Source organism: Gadus chalcogrammus, chromosome 16 (assembly GCF_026213295.1).
Source record: "Gadus chalcogrammus isolate NIFS_2021 chromosome 16, NIFS_Gcha_1.0, whole genome shotgun sequence".
NCBI lineage: Eukaryota > Metazoa > Chordata > Actinopteri > Gadiformes > Gadidae > Gadus > Gadus chalcogrammus.
This window is the reverse complement of record NC_079427.1, coordinates 12212985-12227645: the sequence shown is the minus strand read 5'-3', so window position 1 is coordinate 12227645 and position 14661 is coordinate 12212985. Positions and strand designations below refer to the sequence as shown.

At 44.4% G+C, this 14661-nt stretch overlaps 1 protein-coding gene across 2 annotated transcripts in view; it reads left to right on the top strand.

Moving 5' to 3' along the window:
- The first annotated feature begins 482 nt into the window (after nucleotides 1-482).
- The window catches only part of rpa1 (replication protein A1), a 37690-nt gene continuing 23511 nt past the window's right edge, over nucleotides 483-14661 (top strand). The window contains exons 1-12 of one of the 2 annotated variants that reach the window (XM_056611182.1): nucleotides 483-676; nucleotides 958-1005; nucleotides 3491-3569; nucleotides 4375-4483; nucleotides 5115-5203; nucleotides 6129-6197; nucleotides 7556-7673; nucleotides 8427-8529; nucleotides 8967-9035; nucleotides 9227-9419; nucleotides 11714-11850; nucleotides 13102-13250. In XM_056611182.1, coding sequence (XP_056467157.1) covers nucleotides 650-676; nucleotides 958-1005; nucleotides 3491-3569; nucleotides 4375-4483; nucleotides 5115-5203; nucleotides 6129-6197; nucleotides 7556-7673; nucleotides 8427-8529; nucleotides 8967-9035; nucleotides 9227-9419; nucleotides 11714-11850; nucleotides 13102-13250 — 1190 coding nt within the window. In that variant the 5' untranslated portion in view covers nucleotides 483-649. Of the gene's footprint in view, nucleotides 677-957; nucleotides 1006-3490; nucleotides 3570-4374; nucleotides 4484-5114; nucleotides 5204-6128; nucleotides 6207-7555; nucleotides 7674-8426; nucleotides 8530-8966; nucleotides 9036-9226; nucleotides 9420-11713; nucleotides 11851-13101; nucleotides 13251-14661 lie in introns of both variants that reach the window. The other variant, XM_056611181.1, reaches the window with a different exon arrangement.

Sequence of the window (14661 nt, the reverse complement as noted above, 5' to 3'; positions counted from 1 at the left end):
ACATCTTGAGTCTACAATATTTAACTTTTCCACAATATTCTACTTTTCTGAGATATTGAATTTGGACTTTTCATTATCTCCATATTAGTCTAAATTAAAACAATAAGGGCTTGAAATATAATGCAATGAATACATATAATATGAGATGATGAGATGAAAAAGTGATGAGATGATATCACTTACTTGACTTATTGAAACTTTCTGTATTTTTAACCCATACCGATATATTTTAAATATTTAACAATAGAGCATTTTATATATATCTTATATATATTCTATCTCTCCGAGGGACCAAGGTTTCAAGTTTTGCATATTGAGTTGAAAAATCCCGAACGCTAGGCTGCTGTGAACGCACCATTCAGCACCACGTAGCTCGCCCAGCGTCGTCACGTTGTGTTTGGCGCGGAACTCCTGTGACGAGTAGCTGGTCTGGAGTCGGTTTTACGTTCTGCACACCGACCAGGAACGACGTTAGACTGACGCTGGATGTGTGGACGGAAACGGAAGCCAGAGCTGAATGTGAATGTGCGCGGTATGAGCAGAAGTAGTTGGCGCCACAGTTTAGCGACAACAAAAAAGCACTCAGCAGAGCTTCTGATATCACTCTGAAATATTAGCTTTACTTTGTAATAATATCCGTACAGACACGATGAAACTCTCAGAGGGAGCCATAGAGGTACGGTACCGGTTTAATACACAATGTTATTGAGTGACTGCATTGTTGTGCATATACAAGTTGAGCCTATGAGCTTATTACTCAAACGAGCTCAACTTCTGTTGAGCAAGGCACTCAAACGCCTCAGTAATATGTAATTGTATATGTTATATGTAAACCGTTAACTAAATTAGTATCTCTGTCTTTAACCAGCCAATGCTTTTTGGCAAAACGTACACAAAAACATGCATTTAACGTTAATTTGACGACCAACGAGTGAAGTATTGATTGTGTCCCGTTAGACGCTGACCATGGGAGGCCAGCACCCGGACGCAATGCTTCAGCTGCTGGTGAGTCTCACTACAGGGTTGTTGTGAGCTGAACTACGGTGTTACTACGCAGTTTCACATTTTCCATAGGAATGGTTCCACAGTGGTCACTATCACTATGGTCTCCTCTCCTGTCATGCTTTATCAACATTGTAAGCTACGCTGCTCTATATTGGGGGCCAATAATGGCATATATATGTATATGTATGTATGTATGTATGCATATATATATATACATACACATATATATATACATACACATATATATATACACACATATATATATATATATATATATACACATATACATATATATATATATATATATATATATATATATATATATATATATATATATATATATATATATATATATATATATATATATAAACTATATATGTATAGATGTATATATATGTATATATATGTATATATATGTATGTATATATATATATATATATGTATGTATATATATATATATATATATATGTATATATATATATATATATATATATGTATATATATATATGTATATATATATGTATATATATATATGTATATATATATATATATATATATATATGTATATATATATATGTATATATATATATATATATATATGTATATATATATATATATATGTATGTATATATATGTGTATATGTGTGTATATGTATATATATATATATGTATATATATATATATGTGTATATATATATGTGTATATATATATATATATATATATATATATATATATATATATATATATATCTGATATGTATATATATATGTATATATCAGTGGAGGCTTCTCCATTGAGGAGAGGGAGGAAGATCCTCCCTAACATTGTTGAGAATAAAAAATGTAGATTGCCCAGACTATTGTAATGAATTAATGCCCTTAAATATGACTACTTTATTGCCTTTGAATATATAATGTTCGTTTCCCTGGGTAAAGGGACATTAGCACCCCCTATCGCCTATTGACAATTACTTCAGGGAGGAACGTCCTCCGGAAGCCGCCGTCCACTCCCATTCATTTTCCCGAAAGTACTGCCGGCCGGTGGATAACATGGGTTTCAATGGGAGAGAGGAGGAAAATCCTCCTCTGAGTGGGTGGGACCTTAAGGGGTCTGATTCGCGCAAAAATCTATCCGTCTGCGCTATGAACCAATAAGCAGGATCCCTGGATGTTGAGCAGTGTTGCCAGATTGGTCCGATTTCCCACCCAATTGGGCTACTTTTAACCATGTTAGGCTGGAAGAATTATCATTGGCCGGGAAATCTGCCCAATCTGGCAACGCTGTCGATAGCAAACCCGGTCTGCATTGCCGCGGTGTTCAGTCTGAAAGACGCAGAGCAAGTGAAATCTGCGATAGCGCGATCCTAAATGCACAATGGAAACATTGGAAACGGAGGACATTGTTAACGTCTTATTACAAAAAGCATTCCATTCATTCAGTTACAGTGCTAAGTTAGCGACCAAAGAAAGAGGTAGACCACTTCCCAAAATCAAGGTCACCAGAAGTAATGGCAACGTCAGTGTTGTGAGTGCTACATGGTTTGCTAGGTACGCATGACTTACTGGTAGCATTACAAGCAATTGTAACTGAAAATAAACATAGCTAAATAACTTCAGTCAGTGAGGGCAAAAATAGGCCCAATGGTAGGCCCAGATTTTTTGATTTACTTTTACAAATCAATAGTAGGCCTGATTTGACTAATATGCTTTGCATCCTTTCCTTCTCAAATTACAGTGATGCCACTGGTGGCTTTGTATACATTTTGTTCACATAACTCCCTCCCTGCTATTTTGTAGTTCACCAAAACACCCTGAAACAACTTGAGTCTCACATTCTTATGCCACCATACACCCACAGTGCAAGCAGGCCAATGGCAACCAAGCGCGCAGTCCTTCCTCCCTCACTTTAAAAACCACCAGCCGCCACTGGTATATATATATGTATATATATATATATGTATATATATATATGTATATATATATATGTATATATATATATATATGTATATATATGTATATATATATATATGTATATATATATATATATATATATATGTGTATATATATATGTGTGTATATATAGTGAGCAGGGAGATGCCATAGATACATTTTTCTTATCTATGGTTGTGATCGTGCACATACTCTTTTTTGAATACTGTTTGGTTATGTATTCTGTTTGTTGGCCACCGAAATGTCACAAAGTCGGATGCATTTTGATTGAGAATAACTATTAAAATACATCAGACTTATATTTTCTAAATATTCAAGGACGCTTTACAGAGTAAACAAAAAAAATGGTAAGATATTTTAATAGGAATGTATAAAAAGTTTAAGAAGGAAGGGGAGAGAAGGGAAGGAGGTTATGTGCTGAAACAAAGAAAAATAAGTATTTCAGAATCATGTTCTTGGAGTGTGGACTGATTCCTGTACTCTGTACTGTATAATGCATTGGGGCAGCCTGTTTCCTGACTGTGTTTTCTCTCAGAACATCCGTAAGATGGACGGTACCAGCGGCCCACCCCGGTTCAGGATCATGATGAACGACGGCCGACACACCATGTCGTGTAAGTATATGCACTCATTTGGATTTCACACTCTGAATCAGCAGTAGTCATTTCCGAATTTCATATCGGTTAGCTTCATCATGACTTGCAAACTTGAAAAAAGCTGGTAAAAAAATTAGTGGAAATATTAAATCAATTCCAATGACATGAAAAAATGTATTCAGTCGACTGAAATACGGATAAAATATTTGATATGTGTCACTACCTCAGCAGACCTTGCTGTGTTGTCACTGCCTGTTGGTGTGTGGCTTTTAAGATACCTTTTAGAGGCATTTCAAGGTAATTATTTACCAATTATGAATGGCCAAGGCCTTTTTACTTGTCTGGTGGCCTGATCTGATTGCAGTTCAATGTGTAACAGAATATCCGTGACTTATAACCGGCACTTTTCCAAGCCGAACTTGATAAGTAGTACAAGTTAACTAGCCTGTGTGGTTCATGGTTTCGTATTGATTGTTCAACACGCCCAGGCACACGCATGCGTCACACAGCCAAAACCTTTCTGGGTTCGAGAGGGTCGGCTTAGCTCAGGAGGTAGAGCGGGTCTACTTGTGACTGGAAGGTTGCTAGATCCCTGGCTCTAGCAACCTCGAGTGTCGAGGTGTCCCCGAGCGAGACACCTCACCCTGACTGCTCCTGACGAGATAGCTGTGGCCCTGCGTGGATGACACCGCCGTGGGTGTGTGAATGTGTGTGGGAACTGTTGAAAGTCGCTTCTGATTAAAGCGACTGCTGAATGTGTATGTTAAAGTGTGGTAGTTGGAGGTTCAATGTCTGTGACGGTTGTGTCCCCCGCTCTCTGCAGACTTCATGCTGTCCACTCAGCTGAACTCGCTGGCCGAACAGAACCTGCTGGAACCCAACTGTGTCTGCATGCTGAAGAAGAGTGTGACCAACGTGCTGAAGGATGGAAGGTGGGCTGCAGTAATGGCGTTATTATGGAATGCTTTAATGGTGAATCCCCATCCTTAATTGTAGAGGGTTGGTGAATTTGTTTCACAAAACGTTACGGACCCACTCAAGTGCCAGGCGCCGGTGATATTAATGTCCGTCATGTGTTATCATTTACATCTACATTTTACGTTCAGAATATTAAGAAGATGCTTTTATCCAAAGCGACTTAAGTACATTTGTCAGAAGAAAGGGAAACGACAATATCGCTGTCAGTACAGTAAGGATGTTCATAGAACCAAGGGCCAAGCACTAACAATCACTAGGTTAACCCATTCCCTGTATACAACAAAGACAGCTAGGATAAGTCGCTACACGATGCTAAGGACTATTTTGAAGTGCAAGGACGTACAACATACATAAGTGCGTACATTAAGTGCCAGGACGTACAACATACAATAAGTGCCAGGACGTACAACACACAATAAGTGCGTACATTAAGTGCTAGGACATGCAACATAAAATAAGTGCGTACATTAAGTGCTAGGACGTACAACATACATTAACTGCATAAGAGTGGGCAGTTATCTTTAAGTGTTTCAATGTGTTGATGGAGACTTGGTTTATAAAACGATGTTGGTGGTTTGTTCCCAGGCGAGTCATCATCATCCTGGAGATCGAGGTCATCACGCCGGCCAAAGACGTTCCCGGGAAGCTGGGCGAGCCCACTCCCTTCGTGGAAGGTGACGCCTTCCAAGTCCACGCTTTAACCTCGTGTCTTAGGCAATGTCACACCAAAATTGTACCGGGGGCAAAATTTTTACCGCCTACGTAATCCGCGTTCGGAAATTCCAAACCTGTCTGGCAACTGATGATCGCGTCGAACGTTGCCTGGCAACGGATGATCGCGTCGAACGATGACGTCTATTATCTAAATTAAATTAACACAAGCTGTCAAGCTAGCTAGACTACGATACACTTGAAACACTCAGTTTACTAGCTAAATTCGGTTAAACAATTAAATACAATACAAATATAAACCACAATACACTTTAAACACTCAGTTTACTAGCTAAATTCGGTTAAACAATTAAATACAATACAAATATAAATTAAAAACAAGTGTTATCTGTATTATGCTATTTCGTCTTAATGAGCGCAAACGTTTTTTTGAAACCTGCCTGGCATCGGACAATCGCGTTGAACGATGACATAATGTTTCGACGCGAATTACGTAGGCGGTACAATTTACGACCCCGGTACATTTTTGGTGTGACAGCACCTCACCACACTCTGTGTTTTATGTGAGCGGCTCAGTAAGCCCCTCAGTGGTAGGCAAGGCAACTCTATCTATGTAGCCCTTTTCATACATAGGGCAGACTCCAAAGTGCTTCAAATAGAAACATTGTCATACAATAAAATAATAGATAAGCAAAAGAAAAAATAGTAAAATAGATATATAAATATAAATATAAAATAAAGGCAAAGTTAAAAAAGCATTTTAGAAAGTGTAATGTATTGAAGATCAGATGAACAGTCTCTCTGGTACCCACGTCGGGACTCCAACCCGACCTTATAATAGAACGTCGGGTTGGACCTTCTGACCTTCTATTAGAAGGTGTTGGAAGGTCCCAGAGCTAATGGGGGATGTGGTCTCTTGCTCTCCAGGTCAGGGGGGTAAAGCACCACAGGCTGCCGAGCCCGCCGCCCCGGTCCGCCCCCTGCAGCCCCAGAACGGTAAAGAGCGTGAGTTATAGTCTGCCTCTTTCACCAGGCATTTTAATAGATGCGTATTCTCCCGAGTGGCCACCAGATGACAGTGTTTGTCGGGCAAACGCGGGTAGGTATGCAGCCGGTTTGCAGCAGCAGCAGGGGAGGGGTGTGCCTTCAACGCTGCTCGGATACGTTATGTTTGGATACACATTGCTTACGTCTTTCCATATGGGTGTGATCAAACACAAGCCTCCACATTGATATGTTATTAATGAAACTCAGGGGGTTCTCGTTATTCATTAGCATGACGAGGTTAACCGTCTCTTAATGGATCATGTCCCATGCTTCCCCCACGCGGCGATGAGAAGTTTACCTGGGAACGCTCGAAACGCTGACGAGCCGGTCTGGACGTTGATTAAAACGCTTCCCCCTCGCCTCCACCACGCTCGGGCTAAATCCATAGGTAATCTAAATACGTTGTTGGAGGGACTCGAGTAGCGCAAGGTGGGGTAAATGGGCTGGAACCGGGGGGACGGGCGGCTGTGGTGGTGGATGAGGTGTGATCTGGCTGTCAGAAGGCCCTCTCGAGCCCCCGTTCCCTGGCAGGTATTCATCCCTTTTAATCTGCCGCAAGGGGATGGAGCCCGCAGCAGCACCCTCCTCATCACCGTGTGTGTGTGTGTGTGTGTGTGTGTGTGTGTGTGTGTGTGTGTGTGTGTGTGTGTGTGTGTGTGTGTGTGTGTGTGTGTGTGTGTGTGTGTGTGTGTGTGTGTGTGTGTGTGTGTGTGTGTTGCCTGATCTGGGAAGGGCTTAATTACCAGAAGTGCAGAGGTTGGCAAAGTCGAAGTGGTGGTGTGTTTGGTGGTGGTGTGGCTTAAGTGGACACTTGAACTATAATCCGCCACGTGGGAAACACACACACGCACGCACGCACATGGTAGGGGTGTCCATCCAACCGACAAATCCCGCAGTGAGGCGGCGGCGGCTGCGCTCTGCAGTGGAGGGAGTGTCTCCAAGTGCGTTTCACATTTCACACCCTTCCCCTGAATCTGTGACTGTGATTCATCCTCCTCTTCCTCCTGCTGGAACATCATCTCCACCACTTCCTTCTTACCCGCCTCACACCGCGTTCACACCGGCGCCCGCACGCAACCCCGCGTCACGTGTGGCGGTCGCCTGACGCAGCTCTCCGTGGTATCGCGGCCGAGACGATTACGCCGATCAGAGAGCCGCCATCTAAAGGAATTGGATCTTTTGTTACTCGGCCTCTGATGAATAATGCATGCGTCTCTCACTTCACTTCACTCTATTACTTGCTGTTCTCGGATCATTGATCTCTCTCTCGCTCTCTCGCTCTCTCTCTTTCCCCCCCCTCCCTCCAGCGGCAAACAAAGGTCCAAGCAGAGAGTTCGGGAAGAAGACCCCCTCTGCCCTGCCCAGCACCCCGGGGGGCTCCTCCAAAGTTGTGCCCATCGCCAGCCTCAACCCCTACCAGTCCAAGTGAGTGTCTGGGCCCCCCTCCAACAACTAAGGGGCCGCTGGCTCTCTGCGTATCCCTGCCATCGCGCCCTCCTGTGGGGCTCTGAACTGGAACGCAGTGCAGCACTGCAGCAACAGAACCGGCGATGCGTTCATAAAATGTAGAAAAGTTTAAAGGGATTTTATATAATGTTTTTTTTTTTGGGGGGTTTCAGCTCCTAGCTAGTATGTTTTCAGAAAAATACAATCTCGAACGCCTAAAGAATATAGAAAATAATGCTAATAATAATACTAGCTTTACCAATGTTTGCTCTAGTGATCTTCAAGGAGGCTTCCATCCGGTGATTTCTTTGTGCCGAGTGCTCTGATTCAATGAATACAGCAGGTTTTATTTTGAGTTATTATAAAAGAACGATAGAGAGAAACTAATTGCCATTTTAAAGCAGTGAAAAAAAAAAAAAAAAGTCGTAATCTTGGAACTATTTAATTCACGATGCTAACCACCCTTTAAATTCCCATTAATCTCAACGTGCTTTACATGAACAGCCTGTACCTTAATGCATCATCAGAAGAGACGCAAAACAGCCCAATTTACCCCGCGTTTATCTATGCACTCTGTGTGCCTTGGCTACGCGGAGATACTTCAAATGTGGGAAACTAGAAAAAGATATTATGTGGCGTGACCGACGGCATGAAAGAGACTCCCACGCCGCCCTGAACCCTTGAGCGGGAGTCAGACGTTCACCGCGGGGCCTCTCTCTTCTCCTCTGCTAGGTGGACCATCCGGGCTCGCGTGACCAACCGCAGCAACGTCCGCACATGGAGCAACTCCCGCGGGGACGGCAAGCTCTTCTCCATGGAGATCGTGGACGAGAGTGTGAGTGCCGTTACCCTCCTCGTTCCTGTCGTCGTGTTAATCATCCCCGTGCTCCCAGTGTAGCCCAGAGTGGGACCAGTGGGTCTCCTGGGTGTAAATGGAATGTATTTATACAGCGCTTTTTTCACCGCTCGAAGCTCTTTACAATATTGCCTAACATTCACCCATTCATTCACCCATTCGTTCGACCATTCATTCACCCATTCATTCATCCATTCATGCACACGTTCACACACCGACGGCGCTTTCAACAATGCAAGGCGACGGCCGGCTCATCAGTAGCGGTCAGGGCGAGGCGTCTCACCCAGGGACACCTCCACACTCCTACGCTGGGAGGAGCCGGGGATCGAACTAGCAACCTTCCGGTTACCAGCCAGCCCGCTCTACCTCCTGTGTGTGACGGTGGCTAACATATGGTTTGATGTTTTGGGTTGCAGGGAGAAATCCGCATCACAGGTTTCAACCAGGAGGTGGACAAGTTCTACAATCTGATCGAGGTCGGAAAGGTGAGGAAACGGAGCCTAGGTCTGACAACACACGCGCTCACTTCCCGAGCCGTCGCATGGGAAACGGGCTTCAGGCGGAGACGCTAACTCAGGCCCTAGTGTCTAGCAGACCGCGGTATCTTGCAAACGTACCAGAGCAACAACACTGTTGTCCTATGGTCTCCTGCCAGCGTCTATTGTTTTTGCTCCAGGTGTACTACATGTCCAAGGGCACCCTGAAGATCGCCAACAAGCAGTACTCGTCGACGAAGAACGACTACGAGATGACACTGAACGGCGAGTCGTCCATCATCCCCTGCGACGACGCCAGCGACCTGCCCGTGGCCCTCTGCAGCTTTGTGGCCATCAGCGATCTGGCGTCGCACGAGAAGGACGCGGTGCTGGGTGAGGACGTTGTCTGTCTGTCTGTCTGTCTGTCTGTCAGTCAAGATTATTTTGGTCTATATTGAATTCACGATTATTCAAACCATTATGTTTGAGTTTCAATACATGATAAGCATTTATTCAGCATTTCTCTCCCCAAAAAACACGTGGTAACTGAGAAATTTGACATTTCTCAGTGAGGGCACATGAGAAACAAACACTGGGTAGTACTACGAAACAAGGTTCTGTGTAAAGGTTACGATTCAAAACCTTTGCACTTTCTAAGTCCTTATGCAATGTAAGGCCACTAAATTTGAAATTTCTCAGTTACCGAAATCATCCTATTGATCCGATCAAAATATCGTAAAAAAAAATTGATCCAGCTGTTCTATTTCTAAAAAAAAATTGATTTATATGAGGTTGGAGATCGTTTTACCCAAGAATCTAAATCACAATCAAAATTAGGTTGATTGCACCAGGCACTGTGGGAGGGGGGTTAATCGGGCCACTGGGGAGAGGGGGGGGACACACCTGGGTTTGGTGAGATCAAATGAGGTCGTCCTTTATTGCGTCGTGAGTGGAAATGAAGGCACATGAGAAACAAACACTGGGTAGTACCGCGAAACAAGGTGCTGTATAAAGGTTACGATTCAAAACCTTGGCACTTTCTAAGTCTTTATGCAATGTAAGGCCACTTTATGACCCCTGGGGTTAAGATCAGTATATAGTGTACTATATTAATATACAATGTTTTATTTAGGTGTGTGTGTGAGTGTGAGAGATGGCTCAAGGTGAACTCCACTCAGAACGTCCAGAGGTGGAGTGATTCAATCTGAAGCCCATTTTCCTCTGGACATTAAATCCAGTAAACCCCCACGCCCAACATCTGGCCTTCAGTGGGAAAGGTTACAATCCGCCGTCATTCCAGGACAAATGACTCTGTGGTAGTCGTCGTTAGGGGTATTTACCGGCTCCGTCCAGTGATGGGGACGGGACACCGGGGTGGAAATGCATTTTCCCCCCTTTTCCCACACAATGCTAATATCCGGGCAATGTTGGCTCCTCAGCCCCTAGCTCAACATCGATAGCTTGAGTTATACGCCATCAGTGTATTCAGATGCATCAACAAACTTAATACAATATAAACTTAACAATTGGTTGTAGAATATATTGTAACATTAATGTAGTCAACCGGTGACAAATTTTCAACTTCATTTAATTCCTTTTTGCAAAGCAACATAATACCTTTTCAAGAACCATACAAGGTATCTTTTTCTTTATTTAACTAAATGTTCTAATTATTTGTTTTACATCAAAATATAAAACCTGCTGATTGCATTCTTTTGAAGGCATCAGTATATGTCTTAATAAAGTGGAGGTGATATTTAAATAAACTGCTTGTCATTTTGGTTTCATTTTAGCTAATTAAAACATCGCCGTTTCTCGTTTTAAGAAAATCAAGCGTTATTAAGAAACGTCCAAAGCTATCGAGCAAACCACTGATCACACCGGGATCCGGGATAACAGCGTCTGCTAAATGCCATAAATGTAATGGATCCTTCCCATCCAACTGCTAGTCCCATCAGCTCAAAGTCAATTTCAAAATATGTGCCAGACGTACAGAGGAAACGAAATTGTGTTATCTCCGACACACCGTACAATAATGACAAAAGGATAAAATTAGGTAAAATACGATAAGTAATATTTACAATATATAAATTCTAAATAGTGCAAAAGCTAAGGCCAAACAAAGCGGTTTATATGTAAAATAAAGTAAATAAATTTAAATGTACAAAATGAGGAACATTATTTACAATATGTGCAATGTGCATACTGGGAACACTTGGTAAACAGTCCGATAACTTATAGTCCGATAGACTGAGCCGCTCCTTAGTGAAGAGAGCGCTGAGCTGTTCCCGGCTCAGTCCAGTGGCGTCGCGGCGTTATGAATGTATGCACCTGCAAGTCGCGGGCCACTGACCTCGGCCCCGCCTCCAAATGAAAAACCAGCCGCTGATTTCCCCAGAGCCAATTTGTGGTGGAAAAACACCGGAGCTTCCTAGTGACCTAGGGTTCCCTGCCCTCCCCGATCAATATGTATGATATGCATATTCGCCCCGGTGTCTGGTGTGGAATTTTCCCTTTCTCTCTATTTTTATGTTTGTTATTTTTCAAGCCAAGGACAAGAGTTCTCGTCCCGCTCCGGACGGCTTTCCTCGGATGTACGTGACTCATCCGGGAGACTTCCGTCCGATCTCTGCCCGGGTTCCTTACTGTCTGTTCTGCCCTCTTCCCCCCCCCCCCCCCCGGTGCAGATGTGATCGGGGTGTGTAAGAGCGTGGACGAGCTGACCCGCCTCACCACCAAGGCCAGCCGCGAGGTCTCCAAGAGGACCTTCAACCTGATGGACCAGTCCGGCTGCACCGTGTCCGTCACCCTGTGGGGGGAGGAGGTGAGCGGGGGGCAAGGGAGACTGGCGGTGGGGGGGTGAACACGCCGGAGCTCCGCAAAACTGGGGCTAGAGCGATGGGACGAGTTTGTTGTTGTTGTTGGGATCGAGGTGGTCTTCCCCACTATCTGGGGTAGGTATTATGTTTGTTATATAATGTTAGGATAACGTGTTAGTAACAGAGTCGCACAAGAACGCAGGTCGAGACGTCGATATCCATTTTAACTCTGAATCACTATCGGCAGAACATTGTTACACTTAACGGGTGCCGTAGAGCGTCGTAAGGCATCGGAGTAACGATGCATACTAGTGTAGACTATCCATTGCAAACATAACAGTAGCATAAAGGGAACAGCTTTTGATGACGCGTTGCGGAAGGATTCCAAACTAATTCCCGTCTCGATGAATACTAACGCCCATCAAAAGACTGAGTATTTATTAAGAACTCTTTTCCATGGTTGCGTGAAGGGTACCATCACATAACTCATACCTGCCAGGTCTACCTGTCAACTGGGTGTTCATTTCAAAATGACCTGTGTTTGTGGAACGGGCTTGTGTGTGTCACTGTGAGTAGTTATTCAGTAGATTTGGATGTGTGTGTGTTTAATGGAAACTCGGGGACCTCTCGATAGCGGAAGCTGTAGCTCAGACCAGGGAATAAATACCCTGTCACGCAGTGATGAACGGACTCTGGGTTGCAGTCTCGTGGATTTTCAGCTCATGGCCCCCGCATTTCTCCTCTCCCGTTTCCTCCCCCTTGACGAGAGGCAGACTGTTAGCCTCTTTGTTTGCTCGGCAGATCTCCCGTTCCGCAGGGAACGTGCCGAGGTACACGAGGATGTATAATTTAGAAAGAACAATCATGGTACCAAACTGCATTATGTCCCCCCTCGCCTCCTCTCTCCTCTCTCAGGACTCCGGTTAGGTCTATGTATTTGCTCTCTCATTTCTTTAGTTTTTTATGGTGGGACTGTGTGTGTCTGTCCTTCCTTTTTGGTTTGGTTTCCTTCCCTCTTGGGGCTTCTCCATGTTGTTGTTGTTGTTGATGCTAACTCAATGTTAAAAATAATGGGATGGAAACGTAGACAGAAACTGAAACGAAAAACGATTGCAGTAAAATGTCTTTCTACGTTGTTGAATTGTACTTGGCGGAAACAGAACAAACGCCATGTAGGAAGCTGAGGAAAAATCGAATCGAGTTTGTTGAAGCGTTGTCGACCCTCTGCTCCTCCCGCCGTGTGTGTGTGTGCGCAGGCGGAGAACTTTGACGGCTCGGCGCAGCCCATCGTGGCCATCAAGGGGGCCAAGCTGTCGGACTTTGGCGGGCGTTCCCTGTCGGCGTCCTTCAGCAGCACAGTGATGATCAACCCGGACCTCCCAGAGTCCATCAAGCTGCGTGCCTGGTAAGTGGGGCAGACGTTTACACACAGCCTCTCCAAAGTCTGGGGGGGGCGGGGGTCAGGTGGCTCGGTAACCTGAAGGTTGCCAGTTCGATGCTCAGGTCCGCCTAGCTGAGTGTCGAGGTGTCCCTGAGCAAGACAACTCACCCTGACTGCTCCCGACGAGCTGGCTGTCGCCTTGCGTGGTTGACTCCGCCGTCGATGTGTGACTGTGTGCATGAAGGTTAGGCAACAGTGTAAAGCGCTTTGAGTTGCCGCGGGTTAGATAATCGCTGTTTGAATGCAGTCCATTTACCGTTTGACCAAAGCAGTACAGGCGTGTATCCGTCAGTGCATGCGTCCATACATGTGTGCGTTGGTGGGAAGCATTAAATGCATTAAAGCATTAACTTTAAAGCTGCATACTTGTTGTTAGGATGTGTGAGGTTTAAGTGCTCCATAGTCTGGTTGGTTGGGGCTGCTGCTGTCATACCTCCATGAGAATTGGGAGAATTGGATTCCCCTGTAACCGATAGAATGTGTTTTCTTGTTTTTTTTTGTTTTCCATGTAACGTGACGGAATTCAGGAAAATTATAAAAGTCCTTGTGCGAGTTAATTAGATTTCTCGCAATTGTGTTCGGTTTTTATTTTGACTTTATCTTTATTTTGTAGACGAGCACGTATAACCGGTCCTGTGTGGGCATATCACAAGAGGTACTGTTGTATAGTGAAATGTATTTCAGCTTCTTTCAAAGGCACCGGTGCCAAATGCGGTTTTAAGATGGTGTGAGCTATCACAATTGAACAGCCATACGCTACTATTCCTCTGACTCTCTTGGCTTTGGCTTCTCAAAGGAATAGAGAAACAATTTGGACTTGTGCTTTCATCTTTTCTCTGCACTCTCTGGCCATTCCTACAATTCATCATTACCTAAACCCTCCCATCCTAGCTGCTTGCCCAGACCAGAAATAAGCCAGTGTGTTTTGCACCTCCGACTGCGACACAAAAGGAAAAAGCATAAATCCTTTTCATTCGTTCTTTCTTCTGACATTGTCTGGAGCATGGACGCAGGATTTCACCGTGTGACACACGGGTGGTAGATAAAAAAGGCTGTCAGTCGGCCGAAAGGGCCACTGAGGGGAGATGGCTGCGTGACAGAGCTCTGTCTCGACCTTGCCTTCAGCTCCAGGGCACATTGATTGACCTACTCCGGCCTATTGATCCTGCCCTGACCTCAAACCTTCCCCGTTCTAACACGAAGGTAGCCATCTGTTGGTGGCCTGTGTTCACTTAGCGGAATAGTTCCTCCCCTAGGGGATGAATGAATGAATTCATCCCAAGGGTTTGAACTGGCGGTCTCTGTCGGTGGATTTGAAGGCTCTCCTAAACACGTGGAGAAGCCTTTGCGCCGCTACTTGCGGCACTGGGCGGCT